The following is a 21,085-nucleotide window of genomic DNA, read 5'->3' on the forward strand; positions in this document are numbered from 1 at the left end:
ACTCTTAACACAAGATGCCACACTTAAAACTAGTCAGGCAAATCAGTGGACCTAATGTGGAATTTTTTTGAGGTTAAGATACTTTATTAATAGAGTAGACTAATCCTTTGGAAGACTGGAAATACATTTGATTTTGTTTAGTAACTTTACATCTTTTGCACATGGAAGGGATCCCAAATATCTTTGAATTCTCTGGTCAATAAGATTGTCAAATAGCAGAGATTTTTATGTAGCATATTTTGAATGTGTTACCATTATTCCAAAATGGGAATAGGAAGGCTGGACGTTCATGATGCAGTCAGATGGAGTATTTAAGTAAATTAGTTTTTGAAGGAAAATACCCTTCTATTAGATGGAGAAAAACATAGACGAACACTAGACTAAGGTAAAGAGTTGTGTTTTAAGAAACAGGAGTTGTCTGCAGGTTTAAGATAAATAGCTGATCTGGCTTCTGGTTTTATTTTTTCACTCAAAATAGAAAACATGTTAACCAGTTACCCATTTTCAGGGGTAATAAAATTTGAATCCTAAATTACCTCTAACTTTACTAAACTGTGTTGAATTAGTTTTTTTCCCAATGGTTTGAGAATACAAGGCCAAATAAAGACCTAACTCTGAGTACCAAAAAGCACTCATTGTAGAAAATATCTATCAATATGGTCAGGTTATTTGTTTACTAAAATAATCTATATAATTTGAGAAATAAACTACTATTTCCTTGAATTGACATTACCATCTCTTTTTCTAGAAGGTCCCCAGTCACTCAGAGAAGATTGTCTTCCTGAAGGTTATCTATCATTAACTCTGAGCTAGCCTAAAGAGAAATTAGATTAACCAATTAGATTGTAAGGTGAGGAAAAGAAGCTTTTAATTATGATGATGATCTCTGCAACTACCTGAACTAAGCATTTTGGAGATTATCTAATTTTAATTAGATAAAGTACTGTTTTTTTTTTTTTTCTGTTTGGAATACTTATTACATCGATTTAACCTATTCAGCTCAACAAACAAATGAACACATACCAACAAAACCCAAAGAATCTTTTTTTTTTTTTTTTTTTGTGGAAATATATCTGCTTGTAGTGGTGCAAGAAATGGAAAAGATGTTATGGGTGAAAAATTTTACCTGTGATCTCTAAAAGGCTATATTCATAGAGCACATTTCAACATAAATATAGAAATCGGACCTCTGGAATACCAACAACTTAATTATGTTACTCTATCAAAACCCTCTTGAAAAATATGGCTTCACAATTTTCCAGCTTTTTACAGTCTTTTGTTAAATATATCTATAGGTATGCCTTCCTGATCTGTGAAAATAATTTTATCTTTGTCATTCTCAGTTACAGTGAGTTCCTGGCACTCTCTGAAAGAGCGTGCACGCTGTGGGGAGCTGCCTGCTCCTCACTTTGGATCATTGCTGACTCCGCCTCCTCCTAAGAATGGCAGCCAGTCTCTGTCTAGTCTCATTTGCTGAAGATGCTCCACCCCTGGGAGGATGTGGCTGGGGGAGAATGGGCAAGCCTGAGCTGCCAACCCTCTTGGGCTTATCTGAGGTTGGGAAAGTGGTGGGTTTTGACACTCCGCGCAGGCTGGGAATTTGGATTCCTTTTTCAGAGTTCAGTCTTGCAAGGCTTCTCTCTCCATGATTACTGACCGCTGCAGCAGGGGAGGTTAGGCTGCCCTTGCTGAGGGAACACGGTGAGAATGGTAAACTTCCACGAAGCTTCCTGAGTTCCAGGAGCTGTTCTCTGGCTTGACTCAAAGCTTCTGTCAGTTCAAAGCGTTCTTCACATTCTCTACGCACTGTCTCCTGAAGAAAAGTATTCTGAAAAGAGAGAGGGGAAAAGAAAGCAGACTTACCTTTAAATAATGTGCATAAGTAGATAGTTACTGACGATACAATTTGAGAACTGAACTGGAAATCAGAGGTCTGTATTCTTTGATTGTCTCTGTGATAGTCTACCACACAGGACAGACAAGTCAAGAACAGGAACAATCTGTGATGGTGGAAAGAAGTTGGAGTGCGTATTTGGTTCAACCCTTGCAGTTTGCAGATGAGGAGTCAACAACTGCAGAGACTGAGTGACCTGTCCAGGGTTATTCAGATGTTAGTGGTGCGGCTGGTGTTAGAACCCAGGACTTCTAATACAGGCTTCAGTGGGGTTTCAACTTCTCTGCATCAAGTCGCAGACGGTATGCTCTGCACATGTAATACTCAATAGTTCATAGCTATAGAGTCATTAAATATATTCTTTTACAGTAGAGGTATACTATAATAACATAAACAGGTAAAAGCGCTTGAAGTGTAAGATTGAAAGAATAAAAAATCAGCTATAGCATTTAAACAATAAAATCAGTTCTCATATGATGCTTTCTCAATGGAACTTAAATAAGATGTTCATTTGCCATTCTGTAAGATAATATCCCAAAATAGAGAAGATCGTCTGCTATTAATTCCATTCATTCAACAATCATTTACCAAGTTACTAGAAGTTGTAGTGAATACAATCCCTGCCCTCAAGAAGTTTGTACCTTCGTAGGTTTGAGCAGAACTGCTTTCTATGTCCATAAAAGAATCTAGACCCAAGGTGAAAGCTATGGGGTTTAAAATAAGGAAGAACTTTTTAATAGAGCTATCTGGAGGACACTGAAGAGTTGAATCTCACTTGACAGAGATATGCTGAAGCAAATTTAAGCTTCAAATGTGTGACTGGACTAGAGATCATTAAGCCTCTTTGAAATTCTGAAATTCTACATTTCTAGTTGAGGAGTTACCTATGTTTTATCTATGGAATTCATCAAAATTATTTCAAGTCCCATGGTAAGAATTAAGTCTTGGATCTCCCTAGTGTCCTGACATTCATGTCTTTATGATGTCAAAAATGAGGCTGAAAAGTAAATAATTCAAAGTAGTATCCTAGTAAGAAAACACAATGAAAATGAGTGTGCTATAGGATTCGTCAACTCAAAAATGAATTTCCATTCGGTTAGCTTGTTTGTAAAAACAGCCAAGGCACTCCCGAGTCTGCTTCTTAGTGGAAAACATCCTCCCTAAGGGTTGACTGACTAATCTGCTGTCAGTAGAACTAAATAACAAAGCGCCAGGGAAAGTAGCATCTTCCTGTTTTTGAGTTTCTCATGATTATAGACAGAACTCTATTCAATTCCAAATTTGGTAATCAAAATGGAAAAATATGGAGCAATTCCAGATTAGCCAATTGCACAGTAATTTTCTATAAAAGCTGCATTCCTGGGTCAAACAAATCCTCATCATTTACATATACTATTTACTTACTACATGACACACATTAAAAAAAATCATGGGTTAATCACTTGCTTCTTGTTATTTTTAATTTTTGGAGGAATTGGAGAGAGCAAGGATGGTGTTTGTGGCTTTATCACCTAGTTCTCATTAACTCTAGCTGAAACACTTGTGGAAAAGGTAGGGGAGGAGGGACTAGAGAGGAAGATAACAAGGTGCCATGTTAGGTGTCATCTCATTTCCTGCTCCCAACAATTATATCTGACTAATAAAGACTGAAGCTCACACTGTTATGTAACTTGCTGAGAGTAATTCCACTCTGAAGTACTAAAGTCCCCTTCAGAGCCCTGCTCCATGCTGCCTATGCCTAAATTAGTTGCCTAATTCATTACATCAAACATGCAGGGACCATTTTGTTCCCAGGACACTGAAAACAAACAAACAAACAAAACAAAACAAAAACAAAAACAAAAAAAACAGTAGGACATTTTCATCTGGTTTTGCCCAGGTTTTCTAAGTTCTATTAATCAAAGTTTCTTTTAAAGTGGGGGAAAGACCCAATCCATTATATTTTTTGTCTATAGTAGAGTAAGCTGGCAAAGTGTTGGAATTATTAAAGTGGTGTATTAATCCATTCTTGCATTGCTATAAAGAAATACTTGAGACTGGGTAATTTATAAAGAAAAGAGGTTTAATTGGCTCATGGTTCTGCAGGCTGCACAGGAAGCTTAGCAGCTTCTGCTTCTGGGGAGGTCTCAGGAAGCTTCTAGTCATGGTGGAAGGCAAAGGGATAGTGATGCATCTTACATGGCAGGAGCAGGAGCAAGAGAGGTGGGGGGAGGCACTACACACTTTAAACAACCAGATCTCATGAGAACTCATTCAGTATCACAAGAACAGCATCAAGAGGATGGTGCTAAACCATTCATGAGAAACTGCCCCTATGATCAAAACACCTCCCACCAGGCCTCACCTCCAACACTGGGGATTACAATTTGACATGAGATTTGGGTGGGGACACAGATCCAAACCACATCAAGTGGCTTTCAATAAATTTGTATAAAAATATCGCTAATTAAGAAAGCAATGAGAAAGAGTTAATTTTATTTGAATATGTGAAAGAAAAAAATAGCAATGAAAAATGAGGCCAACATATTAGTGACATGAATAACAGGCACAACAATATAGAATGATAAAGTGATGGAGGATGTGATGACAAGAGCTTTCCTTAAAAGAAAAATAAAATCCAGTCAATTTACTGAGATTAAATTCAAGTCTCAAAGGAAAGGAGTAATGATCTGGAGAAAACAACCAAAAAGCAAGTCACATAAAAGCTATTTCAGGCAAGTGACATTCCACTAAGGAGAACATGAAAGGGTAGAGTGAGCCAAAAGATGTCCTCATAGCAAGTTCAATGGGAGCAAAGACCTGGCAGACTCCAAGCTGAACTGTGTACCCATGTTTTATATCCAGTGAAGTCTGAACCAGTCATGGAAGGATCAGATTACACAGTTTCCACCAACACTAACTAGACATATTCCTAAGTAAGAGAATGGAGCCAGCCAGTGGAGTGGGGGAAGGGCTGCTGACTGTCTGGGGCTCACTGCTCTGCAACTCATCTTTCTTCAAGGTTATTAGCTTGCAAGACAAAGGATTAATTCTCTTTCTTCTATTAGTTCCCAAACCAGGAGACCCCTGAATTGAAAATAATATCCAAAATTGATACTTCTACTCTTTTCTGTGCCAAAACATCATGAAATGTTAGGTGAACCACACAATATCTTCATGTCATCTGCCACCATTACCTCCTCCTCTACAATTGAGATTATAACTCTGTTTTGTTCAACAGGCAATTCAGATTTATAATCTATTCAATTATGGGATTAAAAAATTAAAATAAAACAATGGAAGTGTAGGGGATTGCTATTTCAGGGGTGTAATCTGATAGGGCATGACTAGAGGACACGTGGATGTGGCTAGAGTAAGTAGACACATTAGTGGAAAATTCCATCATACGTGAAAAGAATCATCCGCTCGTGGTTAGTTTTCAGCAATTTAGTCAAGATGAAGGTTGGATTGTTGCAGAATTTTAATGTGTTTTCACTGAGTAACAAGGACAAATGTGCAAGATGAAATATGTTCAGTAAGACTGAAAATCATGCATAGTATTCTATGTTTTAGATAAAATTATCTTTGGCCATATTTTAACATGGCAAAAATAGAATCACTGGATTGTAACTAGACTGGAAGTCAAAATGGAAAGGAAGGCATGAACCAGGTGAAGAAGAGGCAATGAAGTTTTCGAGGCAGAGTGGGCAGTGAGTGCAAATGCCTGGCAGTGAGAGAGGGAGAGGCATAACTTGGGATAAAACATGGCTTAATATGACTCAGGCAGGTGCACACGGGGAGAAGAGACCAGGACTGATGTAGGGAAGAGTGAGCAGGGTCAGATCAAGAGAAAATTTGTTAGTGTGCTAATACTAGGGTTTTGACTTAATTCTGAGGTTCATATGGAGTCACTGAAAGTTTATTTCAAGCAGATGGCTGGCAGGATCAAATCTGCATGAAAGGAAGATCCCTTTGCTAGCTTTGTGAAAAACAGCCTGAAGTTGAGCAAGATGGGAGCCAGGGAGGACAGTAGGAGCCCCAAGTTTTCATGGAGTAAGTCCTTATCTCAAGTGCCCCTTGGGTCAGGTGGTCTAGGGAGGGGAGAACTAGGCACTCCTGCATCCTTAAGCTCTGCTGATTGGTGGTAAGCATTCTATAGATATCACTACAACATTTTCAGAATAAGGCCACTTTGAATGGGCTTAAAATATGGCTTAATTGCCCTCCCACTGAGAAGGAAAATGTCAAAATGAAAATATAAATTAGTTCATCAAATGTTTGAAATTTCTAATATTAAAAAGTGGCCAATTTCCCCTACTCCTTGCAATATAAGGGTGGTTTATTTTTATATTTGTTTTCCTTTTTGTTCTTAGAGACAGCTGGGTTGCTTTCAATTCCAAAAACAGTGGAAGAAGGGAGAGAAGGCTTTCCTGTGTAACTTGATTGTTCTGAAGGTAAGACTGCCATCTGCAATGGGAATCAGCTGTATTTGGCACAATTTTGGGGGGAACATGCCAGGAAAGCAAGTCCTCCTCAGTGAAGAACAATCACAGATTGATGGCTTTGTTCATGCTTTAGACCGAGTAAGATCTGAATCAGCCATGGAATGATCAGATTACAGTTTCCACCAGCCCTAACTGGATATATCCCAAGGTGAGTGGGTGGCTGGCCGGGTGGGTGGGGAGCTGAGGTAAAAGGAAATTCTGTGGAAAAGTGTGGAAACCAAAACAATGAGTGGGAGTTTGCAAAGGATGTTCCCACCTCCCATTCAAAGCCTTCTAGGCTTCTGTTCAACTAATCTGATCAGCCCAAAACACTGCAAAAAGTTAGTGGAAATGGCCTTTTGGTAAAACAAGAATGAGAATCTGAAAAGATTTCCAGGAAAAAAGTAAGATGGATGTCAGGCTGGTTTTTTTCAAAATTATATTTCCCTGCTTACAAACATAATAAAACCAACTACAGTAGACATATTCAAACAAAAGTTGTAGCAACAGAGGGCAATAATCCCTCAGACTGATTTGCTTCAGAGGCAGATTTGCAGGGCAGAGAAGAAGAGCCCATGATGACCAAGTATGCAGGATTTACTTTTCTAAGTCAATAATCCAACTTAATTTAGATTTAATTAGCACTAATTAAACATACACAATTTAACTAGCACTAATTAAATATACAAAAATTTCTCAATATATCTTCTCATTCTGTCAACTTTCTGGTATCTTCCTCACCACAGAGACTCCCAGTCTGAGCCCCCTTCTGCTCCATGGCCCAAGGCTAAGGTTTTCAGGTTCTCAGTTCACTCATCCTCCCTGCTAACCAAGCCTACGTATAGTCCCTGTCCCCTAAAAGCTTTCCTGATCCTCCCCATGTTTCCTGCTGGAGGATGGAGAACTTCCTTTTACCCTCTTACTCTTTAAAAAAGACATAGATATTCTAATTTTATTATGTCCCCAAACTGCCAACTACTTTTTGATAATTTACTTGCTGGTACTTTGGTTACTCCATTCTCATAGATGGAATTACCAGAGAAGTGTGTGCTGTATATTGATTAAACATGCAAATAAAATAAATGCTTATCCTAAAACTAAGCAAATCCCTCTTGCAAGTAAACTATTTGTGCTTGCAAATACCATGTATTCCTACAATTTAATCTTAGAGTTTACATAAATCCATCTTTGCTAGATTAGTTAATAAACTTTTTTCTTTTTGTTTTTTGAGACAAGGTTTCAGGTTGTCGCCCAGGCTCCAGTACAAAAGCATGATCACAGCTCATTATAGCCTCTATCCCCTAGGCTCAAGCAATCCTCATTCCTCAGCTTCTCAAGTGGCTGGGACTACAGGTGTGTGCCGCCATGTCCAGCTAATTTTTGCATTTTCTGTAGAGACAGGGTCTCCCCATGTTTCCCAGGCTGGTCTTGAACTCCAAGCTCAAGTGATCCTCCTGCCTTGAGCTTCTGAAATGCTGGGTTATAGGTGTGAGCCACCATGCCTGGCCTAAACTTTCTTATGTAAATGGAGTTTCTTTCTTTCCTTTTTTAAAAATAGAGTTTACATTGGAAACATATTTTCAAAACACCAAAATGTTAAAAATAACCCATGATGTCAATATTTTTTAAAAGTATGTAAGAAGTAAAATCCCTGTCTATCTCTTCCTATACTTCTAAGGTAACCACTGTTAATAGTTAGGAGGCAAATCTTTGATTTTTTCCTATCATCTTGGTAGCCCTGTAGAGAAACACATGTACTTTCCTTTGTTTTTTAAACAAAACAGATTCAAGATGCTAGGAGATGGTCGGACAAACCAACATAAACAATAAAAACAGCTGTTGTAATGAAAGCCAATACAGATCTATAGTCCTTTAGCCTTACTTTTGACATCCAAAAAGCTCTGAAAAGAAAAAAATGTAGCTCATTACATTTAGTGATAAAATCTGACTAAACTGATAGAAGGCTAATTACAGTCTTTGTCCCATTTCGTGTGAACATTCAGATGTTTCACTGCAGAAGTATTAATGTCATTGCATGGGGAGGCTGCCCTACATCTATGAGGACATACTGTACTAACTTTCTAAAATTCAAAATAATTTTATATCTGAGCCCAAAGTTTTCAGATAAGGGACTGTGGGCCTGTCTATATGGCATGTACTCTTCTTTAACTACTGTCTTTCTTTAGAGTCCTTGGTAGGTTTTCTTCCTACCTCACCAGAAGTTCCTTTTCTGTCACCATTGCTAGATTCTACTCCTCTTCCAAGCCTCTAAAAGTTGAAGTGCCTGTTCTCAACCCTTTCTCTATTGCCTAATCCTCTGGGTGATCTCATTCAGTCCCAGGGGTTAAGTATCAGCTACATGTGGATTTGTCCAAAATTGACATCTCCAGCTTGCCTTCCCTGTGGCCATAGTGCCTAGTCAACATCTCCCCTTGGGTATCTAATAGGCATATTAAGAGCAACATGTCCCAAATAAAATTCTTGATATTCCTCCCCAGTTGTATTTCTTTTCTAGCATTTGCCATCTCAGCACTCTCTCAGTTGCTGAGATTCCAAACTTCGGAGTTATCCTTGACTCCTTTTTATGCTTTCATATCATCCAGTCCATCAGCAACTTCTATTGCCTTCATCCCTAAAATATATCCCAAATCTGGTGATTTGTCACCTCCTTCACAGCCTTGCTCTCATTTTTGCCCTCTTCAACCTATTTTCTAATCAGAAGTCAGTTATCTTCTAAAAATAAGTCAGATCATGTCAATTCCTTGTTCAAAATTCCTAGGTGACTTTCTATCACACTTAGAAAAGTATCCAAAGACTTATCACACTTAGAAAAGTATCATAGCCTACAAAGACTGCATGCAAACTGGCCCTTCAACCTTGGTTTCTATCACTATCCTTGCTCACTAAGCTCCAGCAGTGCTTCCTGACTTCCTTGTGGCTTCTTTAAGGTTCCCAGTATGCTCCTTGCTTCTGGGTCTTGACACTAACTATTACCTTTGCCTGGAGTGTTTTTTTCCTTGGAATGTTCTTTGCCTCATTATTTTCTCAGAGCCTTTTACCACCCCGTCTAATATAGCACCCCTCCTTCAGAAAGTATCCCTTTTATCCTGATTTATTTTTTTCTTAGCACTATAAAAACAACAAAACTGTTTACCTGTTAAATGAATGCATAAATAAGGAACTGCAGTAGGCGCACAGGTGTATAGCTAATTTTGCCTCTGAGATTTTGTGACTTCATGGTTCTCTTTGCACTTAGACTTGAGGAATAAACAGAAGTGTGCCAGGCACCCGTTACTAAAGTTTAAGCTAGAATCTGCTTTGTCTTTTTTCATTTCTCATAATCTGAAAAGAAAATCTCATGAAGGTTTATATTTTGTTGCTTTTGTTTTACTTGTAACTTTCCTGATTTTTCTTTTAATATTCCTTGCTTGACCTTTATTCTTATCTCTGTCGCCTTCTGTACCAGGTCCTTTTTATACTTTATTCCTTTCTATTATTTTTAATTTTTTAAAATTAAAGTATTACATATAGCTCAAAAGTAAAATAATGCTAAAACTCACAATGAAAAAAACACTTCTTCACATTCCCAAGTCCTGCCTCCCAGGAATAATCATTTTCAGATCTTTAAACTATTTCTTCTGATAGTTACCCTCCGTAATTCAAAATAACATCATTATACATCGATCTCTTTGTTTTTCAGTTTTGAACATATCTACTTACTGCACGGAACGGAAGATGAGGGTTCAGCTTTCTATACCAATTCCCAACAGATGCTGCTGCTCCTCCTATCCTCATATTTCTGTCACAATTTTTAGCTTAATCTATATTCATCTTTATATGATTATAGTATATAAACATATGCACATCTGGGCCATGTTATGTACTATGACGACATTTTCTTCCTTGCACAGCTTCCATCCAGAGTTATTGTCTCATAATTTTTCTGCTTTGTTTTCTGGGTATTGATACTAATTTTTCACCAGACTTACAGAAGTGTAAATATCCTCTCGACATGTTCAAACACCCCATATAAGCTATCAGCTTCTCTTTGTTCTTGGAGACATACTTCTAAGAACCCACCATGCTTCTGCTCAACATTCTAAGAACTTTCTTTTGGTATGCTTGTTCTTTCAATCTGATGCACTGCTGTAATCCTAGCATTTCTTCCCACCGTTGTCCTGGGATTCCCTTCATCTCTCTCCTGTGTTGGATTCCTTATTTCCTGATTCCTATATTTTCTCCTTTATTACTTATTCCCTCATTGTGCTGTCATGTATCTTCTAACAGCTTCCTGAAAAAGGTTGCCAGGGTAGTAGTATTTTTGAGAAGTCTGAAGTCTGAAAATACCTGTGTTTGATACTTGATGGATTGTTTTGGCAGGATATAGAATTCTAGGCTGGGCATAATTTTCCTTTGGAATTTGGAACGCATTGTCTTCTATTTCTTATTTCCTTGAATTTTCTTTTTCTTTTCTTCATCTTTTTGCTTTTTTCTTCTGCTTTCTAGATTTCACATCTTTATCATCTAACCCAAATATTGATTTTTAAACATTTCAGTCCTTATATTTTAATACTCACTCTTGTTCTTTTTTTTGTGGCTGGCTGTTTATGTTTAATGAATACAATATCATCTCTTTTCTCTCTGAGGATATCAATTATATATTTTTAAGTTCTCTTTTGCTCCCTGTATTGTTTTGTATTTTTTTTTTCTGTGAAGTTCTTTTTTGCTTATTGTTTCTGTTCTTCACATTAGAGATGTTTCTCAAATAATTGGTGATCCTTGGCTGTTTGTGTTTAAAAATGGGTCCCCGAACGGGCGCGGTGGCTCACGCCTGTAATCCCAGCACTTTGGGAGGCTGAGATGGGCAGATCATGAGGTCAGGAGATTGAGACCATTCTGGCTAACACAGTGAAACCCCGTCTCTACTAAAAATACAAAAAATTATCCAGGCATGGTGGCGGGTGCCTGTAGTCTCAGCTACTCAGGAGGCTGAGGCAGGAGAATGGCATGAACCTGGGTGGTGGAGCTTGCAGTGAGCCAAAATCCAGCCACTGCACTCCAGCCTGGGAGACAGTGAGATTCCGTCTCAAAAATAAAAATAAAAATAAAAATGGGTCCCCAAAATGTTACCTTAAGCTCAGTGTGCTTGTATTCGGTTTATTGGCTGAGATCCTTCTAAGTAGGTAGATTGAACATGGATATAGCCATTTCATTGAGATATCCCAACTGTCGGTATCAATGGGTCTTATCTTTTTTATTTATTCATTTTTGACACAGAGTCTTGCTGTCACCCAGGCTGGGGTGCAATGGTGTGATATCCGCTTACTGCAACCTCCACCTTCCGAGTTCAAGTGATTCTTGTGCCTCAGCCTCCTGAGTAGCTGGGATTACAGACGTGCACCACCACACCCAACTAATTTTTTTGTATTTTCAGTAGAGACGGGGTTTCACCATGTTGGCCAGGCTGGTCTCAAACTCCTGGCCTCATGTGATCTGCCTGCCTTGGCCTCCTAAAGTGCTGGGATTACAGGTGTGAGCCACTCCGCCAAGCCGGTCTTATCTTTTGAGGCAGCTCATTTCTCCAGAGGGTGCTCTTCCAATTTCTTTTTTTATGGCCATTAATACATAAGCCTGGTTACTTGTGTTCTGAAAAGTGAGAGTGTGAAGGGTACTGGGAGGTCTCCCTACTTAACATACCCTTGCTTTATCTCTTTTGTCCTCAGGTTCAGTGCCTTTTCTCATTCAGTTTTGCTAGAGAGTAACCCCCTGGTACTCTGCCAGGATGGTGGGCAGGGGCTTCTTAGGAACTGGGAAGGCATCTCTAAGGATCCGTTTGCTCCGTTTATAATCTTTCAGTCTTGTTTTCCACTCCACCTTTACATCCCTCTTTCAGAGGCATAGGCATACAGAGATAGTGTGTGTTTGGTTCTAGAGCAAAATAAAGCAAATATTGCAATAAAGAAAGTCACATGAATTTTTTGGTTTCCCACTGCATATAAAAATTATGTTTACACCATACTGTATTTAAGTGTGCAATAGCATTAAGTTTAAAAAATGTACATACCTTAATTTAAAAATATTTTACTGTTAAAAAATGCTAACAATCATCTAAGCCTTCAGTGGGTTGTATCTTCTGCTGGTGGAGGGTCTTGCTTCAATGTTGATGGCTGCTGACTGGTCAAGGTGGAAGTTGCTGAAGGTTGGGATGGCAGTGGCAATTTCTTAAAAGAAGACAACAGCACAGGAATCATTTGAACCTGGGAGGCAGAGGTTGTAGTGAGCTGAGATTGTGCCACTGCACTCCAGCCTGGGCAACAGAGTGAAACTCTGTCTCAAAAAGAAAAGAAAAAGAAAAAAAAGACAACAATGATGTTTGCCACATCAATGGACTCTTCCATTTATGAAAGAGTTCTCTGTAGCATGTGATGCTGTTTGACAGCATTTTACCCACAGTAGAATTTGTTTCAAAATTGGAGTGAATCCTCTCAAACCCTGTCACTGCTTTCTCAACTAATTTTATATAATATTTCAATCCTTTGTTGTCATTTCAATATTTTTCAAAGCATCTTCACAGGAGTAGATTCCATTTCAACAAATGGCTTTCTTTGCTCATCTATAAGACATAACTTTTTATATGTTCAAGTTTGCGGCAGTTCAGCCACATCTTCAGACTCCACTTCTAATTCTAGTTCTCTTGCTATTTCTGCCACTTCCTCCACTGAACTTTTAAACCTTCAAAGTTATCCATGAGAGCTGGAATCAACTCATTTTATCCTCCTCCCATGAATCAGGAATGGTCTTAATGGCATCTAGAGTGGTGAATCCTTTCCAGAAGGTTTTGAATTTACTTAGCCCAGATCCATTAGAGGAATCACTAACTATGGCAGCTGTCATGTTATGAAATATATTTTTTAAATCATAAGACTTGAAAGTCAAAACTGTTCCTTGAGGCATGGGCTGCAGAACGGATGTTGTGTTTCCAGGCATGAAAACATTAATTCCCTTGTTCATCCCCATCAGAGCTCTTGGGTGACCAGAAGCATTGTCAACGAGAAGCAATATTTTGAAAGGGATTTTTTTTTTCTGAACAGTAGGTCTCAACAGGCTTAAAATATTCAATAAGCCATGCTGCAAAAAGATGTACTGTCATCCAGGCTTTGTTGCCCCACTTATAAAGCACAGACAGAGTAGAGTAGATTTAGCATGATTCTTAAGGGTGCTAGGATTTTTGGGATGGCCTGTCCTTTGAAGGCTAATTCTTGAAGTTTGGCTTCAAAGCTTCTGTACCACAGCTATGAAAGTCCTAGATGGTACCTTCTTCCAATAGAAGGTTGTTCCATCTACATTGAAAATCTGTTGTTTAATGTAGCCACCTCATAAATGATCTTAACTAGATCTGGTTAACTTACCACAGCTTCGACATGAGCACTTGCTCTCTCACCTTGTACTTTTATGTTATGGAAATGGCTTCTTGTCTTGAACCTCATAAACCTACCATTGCTAGCTTCCAACTTTTCTTCTGCAGCTTCCTCATCTCTTTCAGTCTTCACAGAATTGGAGAGAGTTAGGGTCTTTCTCTGGATTAGGCTTTGGCTTAAGGGAATATTATGACTGGTTTTATCTTCTACCTAGACCACTCAAACTTTCTCCATATCAGCAAGAAGGCTGTTTTATTTTCTTATCATTCTTCACTGAGGTAGCACTTTTATTGCCTTCAAGAACTTTTCATTTGCATTTGCAACTTGGCTAACTGGACCAAGAGGCTTAGCTTCTGGGTTATGTCAACTTTTGATTTGCTTTCCTTGCTAAGCTTAATCATTTCTGCCTTTTGACTTAAAGTAAGAGATGTGTAATTCTTCCTTTCACTTGAATGCTTAGGAGCCATTGTAGGGTTGTTAATTGCCCTAATTTCAATATTGTTTTGTCTCAGCAAATAGGGAGACCTGAGGAGAAGAGAGATGGGGGGCTGGCCAGTCAGTGGACTAGTCAGAACACACACAGCATTTATCTATTAAGTTTGCTGTCTTATATAGGCACCATTCTTGGCACCTACAAACAAGTGTAACAGTAACATCAAAGATCACTGATTGCATGACCATAACAGATATAATAATAATGAAAAAGTTTAAAATATTGCAAGAATTACCTAACTGTGACACAGAGACACAAAGTGAGCACATGCAGTTGAAAAAAATGACACTGACAGACTTTCTCAACATAGGGGTTGACATAAACCTTCAATTTGTAATAAAACCCAGAGTATCTATGGAGCACAATAAAGTGACATGCAGTAAAACAAATTATGCCTGCACCTAGTTTCTCCAGTTCCTGAGCCTCTCTAGTGTTGTGTCACATAACTAGATTTTCTGTTTTGGATCCTCCCATCCCCAATCCTCACAGGCATTAGGTTTCAATATTCTCTAGTCTGATAAGTCATTTGTCTCTCAGACTCTTGCTTTCCATTTTTGTAAGCTTTGGTCAACATCTTTTTTATCAAGTGCTAACTTCTCTCCTGTTCTCTTTGTCCTACTGGATTTATTCACTTTTGATTAATTGATTGCCATTTTAGTGGCAGTGGAATGAAGTAGAGATAAACATATGTATTCAATTCTCCATGTTTAACCAAGAGCATTATTTTATATTTTTGAGTATCACTCATCTTCATTGTATGACTACAATAACTATAGCATTTAAAACTACTGCTCTTTTGACTCCCTTATGTGTGGTCTTCAAACAACAAAAATATTGAACTATCTGTACTGATTTTCCTTCAGTGATTGTATATGAGCTGTTTACTTGAATTTACCACATTCTTCCTCTGGATCACAACAAGGTCCCTAACAGTGGGGTCACACTGTCTTGACTGTACTCACATGGAACCAGTAGGAGGGAAAATGAGCATCAGAAGCACATGACCCATTTTGACTTTGGTTTTACTGATAAGTGTTATTCTCTAACATATTAACTTTCTTTCTTTCTCACTCCCTCTCTCCCTCCTTTCTAATCTTTTAATGTATCTTTTCAGGGACTCCTTGTTCACATTTACATTTCTAGCACAGTTTTATTTTCCATTTTCTCTTTTTATTGACCTGCACCCTTTGTTGCTCTGCTTTGTGACACTTGCTGTTTCTGGGGATGCGCTCCAATAATCCCTGCTCCATTTAGGAAGGCCCATTTTGCCCTTTAGAGGCTTTGGCTTTCCTCTTATCCTTGAGAACTTTCTTCATACAATTAAAAACAAAGTCTACCCGTTATTTGGCCACTTGAAAGAGAACAGGGCTTTCTTCCTCTTAATTAGCCTCCTTATTAGACCATTAATTTATTTTCATTCTAATGGGAATTTGTTTTCCACTTAAATGCAGCTTTATTTCTCCAGAATCTGAGAAATTTCAAGTGTCTGGAATGCATGATCAAAAAACGTGGTGATTTTCACTTTACATGCTATGGCCTCTATTCTTTCTAGCTCATAAATCCTATCCCTTTTATTGGCTCATTTCCTATTTTTATAAGCATATTTTGGACTCTGGCATGCTTAGCCTTAATTATTTACTCTTACAGTTCAGTTCAAATTAGTTAACTTTGAGGTGATATTCTGGTAACTTCTAAAGGAAAATCTAGTCTACTCTCCCTGCTCCCACAAAAGGATATTGCCCGCCTAAGTATGCCCTTAATTGGTTTTCTTTACCTTTGGGATGATCCTTTTCTCCTCTGTAGCAATGATCTATGATCATTTACATACCAACCCAATGTCTTATGTCTTTCAGTCCACATTTTTAAAGAAGCTTTATTCCTAAGTGGCTTCTTTTAACAACTAATGAGCAGGAAGAGTTCCAAATGCAGTTCCTTTTGTTGATGAAGAAATCCACTCTTCACTTTTAGTCTATTTTCTCTTGCCAAAATCACCTCCAGAAGCCCTGTGATTGGAAGCCTTTAAAATGCCCCCTAATGATCCTTACCCTCCTGATATTCATATCTTTGTGCAATGATTTCACCTTGAGTGTGGGTTCGACTTATTGATTCATTTGTAATGAATGGAATACAGCAGAAGCATTGGGATGTGTCTTCTGAGATTACGTTGCAAAAAGACTGTGGCTTCTGTCTTAGCACCTTCTCTCTCTCATTCTCACTCACTTGCTTGCCCTGAGGGAAGTCAGCTGACACACTGAGCTGTTCTATGGAGAGGTCCATGTGGCAAGGAACTGAGGGAAGCCTCTGGCCAAATACATCCTGCCAACAACCATATAAGTAAGCCTGAAAGCCAATCCCATCCTAGTTGAGCCTCTAGATGAGACTGCAGCCCAGTGGACACCCTGACACCAATCTCATGAGAGAACTTGAGCCTCTAAACCAGAGACACGCAGCTAAGCCATGCTCAGATTCCTGACCCACAGAAGCTATGAGATAATAAATGTTTGTTGTTTGAAGCTGCTAAACTTGGGGATAATTTGTCACATAGCAATAGATAATTTATATCGGCTCTTCAGGCAAATGTTCTAGCTTTCAGTCTATGCTGTTTTTATGATAAATTCTGTTTAGATCATTCTTTCCTTTGGATATTAATTTAATTACTCATGCAAAGTTTTCTTTAAATTTTTTTTTGAGAGCAGGAAGTGGCAGTTGTCAGTCTTATTCATAATTATATCATCAGTACCTACCTAACATGTGCCTGGCACCCAGATAGATGCTGTTATGGGGTATGGAAGTTTGTCAACTCCAAATCTCATGTTGAAATGTAATCCTCAATGTTGGAGGTGGGGCCTAGGTGGGAGGTGCTTGAATCACGGCAGCAGATCCCTCATGAATTGCTTAGCACCATCCCCTTGCTGATGAATGAGTTCTTGCTGGGTTAGTTCACAAAAGAATGTGGCACCTCCCCCCACCTCTCTGTCACCACGTGATGCACTGGGGTTCTCTTTCACCTTCTGCCATGATTGCAAGCTTCCTAAGGTCCTAACCAGAAACAGAGGCAGGCACTATGCTTCCTGTTCAGCCTGCAGAACCATGAGCCAACTAAACCTCTTTTCTTTATAAATTATCCAGTCTCACATATTCCTTTAGAGTAAGGCAAGAACAGAGTAACATAGATGCTAATATACATTTACTGAATTTGACCCTTCTGTCTTTTTCTACCTCTCCTAGTTTATAATTTACTCCTCATTTTCTATATTGCCATTTCTTTAGTGAATGAATAGTTAGGAAACCTGCTAGTCTAGTTGGCCTTGACCTTTCTGTCTTTTACCCTGCTTCCCTCCTCTAGAGATTCACTACTGCTGTCGCATTTGAGGCAAATCAGCATCACGTCTCTCTTTCTCAGGGTTTCTTCAGTGGAGCTAAGTCCATGTGTGCTCTTCCACCTTACTCCTGCCTGAACTGGGGGTGCGGCTTCCTTCACTGGGGGGACTGTGCTGCTATGTAACAACAAGAGACACTTCATCATCTTTTTGTCTTAATTATAATACTAAAAGAAAATTGAGTCCCTGGAGATGTTAACTAAGTCTGTAGTCACTGTGAAATACAGAAGCAGAATAATAAGAACTAGGTTTCCCAAAAGAGGAAACATCATATCATAGAGATTCGAATTTGAATCTTAGCTCCACCAAGCTGTCTGACCTTATGGAAATTATTCAGCCTTCTTCAGTCTCTTCCTCATTTGTAACTTGTAAATAATTTCTACTTATAGAGTTGTTTTAGGCATTATTCTTGATCTAGTATTCTGTCTATTCCATATTTTATTTTAAATTTATAACTTCGTTGTAATAGGTTGACTTCATGATTACATAATTACAATGATGATGTAAACTTTCTATTTTGACTGATAATTTAAATATAGCAAGACCATGGCATATTTAATTGTTAATAATCGATACTGCTATTAGCGCTTTCCTTTTATGACTCTATTGATGTCAATCAAACCAACAAAAATATTACTTCTCACCAACATTCAGAATCTTCCTCCATTTGCCTTTATTTGCTATACTGTCATCAAAGGGATCAAATATTGTAATGTGATATGATATTGGTGATTAGAGAACAGATGAATTGTTTCACTACTTCTAAACTCTTCAATAGTTCAGACATAATACTTTGAAAAATGTTTTCAAATCAAAATAAGTCTACTGCAGTTTGAATGAAAAACATCACTGAAATAATCATGCATACATAAGAAAGAAAACTGATGCATGCCTATTACCTTATAAGTTTACATTGATAGGAAGGTAAAAACCTATGGTAAAATTGTATTTAAAAGACAGTCTAATTTTGTTTTTAAGTATGCAGAAAGTGCTCTAAAAGTTTATTTGCCAAAGATTTAACATTAAAACAAATAAGATATAAACATATAAAAATTCCTAGTCTTAGAGGCTTAAAATAGTTATTTGCAAGAAAGAACTGGGTGCCGAGAAAACTTTTAGAGATTATGTAGTTTAAGGGAAAGCCAGGTCTGGAGAGGCTAAGTGACTGCCTAAAGTTAAGGACAGAGCACCAGGATGTGACTTAGGTCAGACTAACATTCCAGGGCTCTTTCCAGGAAACTAAGCTGCCTTTCACGTTTTTGTTTGTTTGTTGAAAGAACATGTGCTCTTTGATTAATTGCAAAGGTACCACTATCTGCTTCCTACCTCTTCCTGGGACTTGTTAAATTGCTCTATCAGTTGTGTTTGAGCCAGCATTACTCTTTTCAGTTCATCTGACTTCTGTTTCATTTCCTTCCTCAAGTCTTCTGAAACTGAATCATTACTGTCAATTTCCTTCTTCAAGCGAGATTCAAATTCTGCAACCAAATTTTTAAGATTTTCAATTTCTTTTTCCTTTGACTCAGATTCTTCAGTGTACCGAATATGGGATTCGTGAAGTTTTTCTCTAAGAGCGGTCACTTCCTGTCTTAGATCTCTTGTAGCGCCTGTGATTAAGTCAGATATCTGTAAGATAAATCTCATATTAGTTTGTAGGCGATAGTTTCTAGGTAACCACAGAATTCTTACGGTTTTTAACAGGTTTATTCTCATTAATCAGTGTACTCACTTGATCAGATGAAAACAAACCCATGACATGCAGGCCTTCAAGATTTTCTTTTTAAAAGACTAAAACATTTATTTTTCTACTTAAAACAGTATCACATTAATCACTTGGGAATTTTTGGAAATATATAAATTTCTGTGACTATATTAAGCTACAAAGGATAGGACAACTCTTTTTTTTTGAGACAGGGTCTTGCTCTGTTGCTAAGGCTGGAGCGCAGTGGTGCAGAGGTGTAATCATGGCTCTCAGCAGCCTTGACCTCCTGGGCTCAAACGATCTTCCCAATTCAGCCTCTCCGGTAGCTGGATCACAGACTTATGCCACCAGGCCTGGTAATTTTTTATTTTTTGTAGAGATGGTGTCTCTCTATGTTGCCAAGGCTGTTCTTAAACTCCTGGGCTCAAGCAATCCTCCTGCCTCAGCCTCCCAAAGTGCTGGGATTACAGGTGTGAGCCACTGTGCCCAGCCTCAGTTAAAGTCTTGACAAATAGATCAGGAGCCTGTCTGGACCTAACTAGGTTGGCTTTGGGATCTCAAAATGCCTGATTTTTGGGGAATGCAAGGAGGACAGCACTAAAGTTATACTTTACCCTAAGTATACCAATAAATTTTTCTTTGACATAATTTTTTTTCTTTTTTGTAAATAATGGCGGGAGGAACTCCAGATACTATGCCTTCCAGAATAGTACTGCCCAACAGAGCTTTCTGTGGTGGTAGAAATATTCTATGTTATCCAATATGGTAGTCACTAGGCACATGTGGCTACTGACAGTGCTGGTAAATGTTTAACAACTGACTCTCAAAAAAAGAAAAAAAAGCAATATTTGTATCTAATTTCCATGGTGTAAGTACTCTAACCATAGCTCTCAAAAAAGAGTATTGGCTATTGAGCACCTGAAATACGACTAATGTGACCAAAGAACTGAATTTAAATTGTATTTAATTTTAATTAATTTAATGGAAACTTTCATAGCCACAGGTGACCTGAATATTCTGAAAATGTACTGCTTCTCAAGGTGGTACCTCTAGATAAATGAATGAGAGAATAACTTGGAGAAGCTTTTCCTCATAGCATGAAAGTCTTTAGAAAGGAAAAGACCTCTTGTTTTCTTTCTCCTTAAAAAACAAAACAACAAAACAAGAGCTGCTTCTAATGAAACATATCCTTATTACTTACGCTCAATTATTGTCATGTTATAAATATTAGCACAACAAGAAACTAGCCCACTAAGAATCTGGAAAACATTCACAGACCAAGGTTCCAAGGACTTTGTGAACTATTACATAAAAAGAGTTGTGTATCCAAAATTTGTTTCAAATGTTAAATTTACAGAAAGAATAACTTGTGTGAGAAGTCTCTTCACCATAGTTCATAATTTTATAAATTAATATTCTATTATCTTCAATTAATCCAGGAGGGAAGAAGGTCACTGTCAGGTCTGTACAGTGGTTTCCATCACCCAGAGGAGAGCTGACATTGAAATAAAGCAAGTTATCCTTGGGAGAAGAGGTTCACATAACCACAAATATGTTTTTATTTTTTAAAAGGCAGTCAACATTTAAAGATCAGGAGGTTTCACTTACAAAATGTGGATTTATGACTTCTTTTGAGAAACTGTAACATCTGGCAAGTTCCAGCTTACCTGTCTGCGTTCTCCTGCTGATGGGATCCTGAACCACCCAGGGCTGCAACAGCAGTCACAGAGTGAGA

At 38.2% G+C, this 21,085-nt stretch overlaps 1 protein-coding gene across 1 annotated transcript in view; it reads right to left on the reverse strand.

The window, feature by feature from the left end:
• Positions 1 to 1,052: 1,052 nt before the first annotated feature.
• Positions 1,053 to 21,085, reverse strand: part of LEKR1 (leucine, glutamate and lysine rich 1) — a 225,258-nt gene continuing 205,225 nt past the window's right edge. Inside the window, exons 12-13 of the mRNA XM_025376590.1 lie at positions 18,975 to 19,274; positions 1,053 to 1,828 (exon numbers count right to left, since the gene is read on the reverse strand). Coding sequence (XP_025232375.1) covers positions 1,415 to 1,828; positions 18,975 to 19,274 — 714 coding nt within the window. The 3' untranslated portion in view covers positions 1,053 to 1,414. The remainder of the gene's footprint in view (positions 1,829 to 18,974; positions 19,275 to 21,085) is intronic.

Source organism: Theropithecus gelada, chromosome 2 (assembly GCF_003255815.1).
Source record: "Theropithecus gelada isolate Dixy chromosome 2, Tgel_1.0, whole genome shotgun sequence".
NCBI lineage: Eukaryota > Metazoa > Chordata > Mammalia > Primates > Cercopithecidae > Theropithecus > Theropithecus gelada.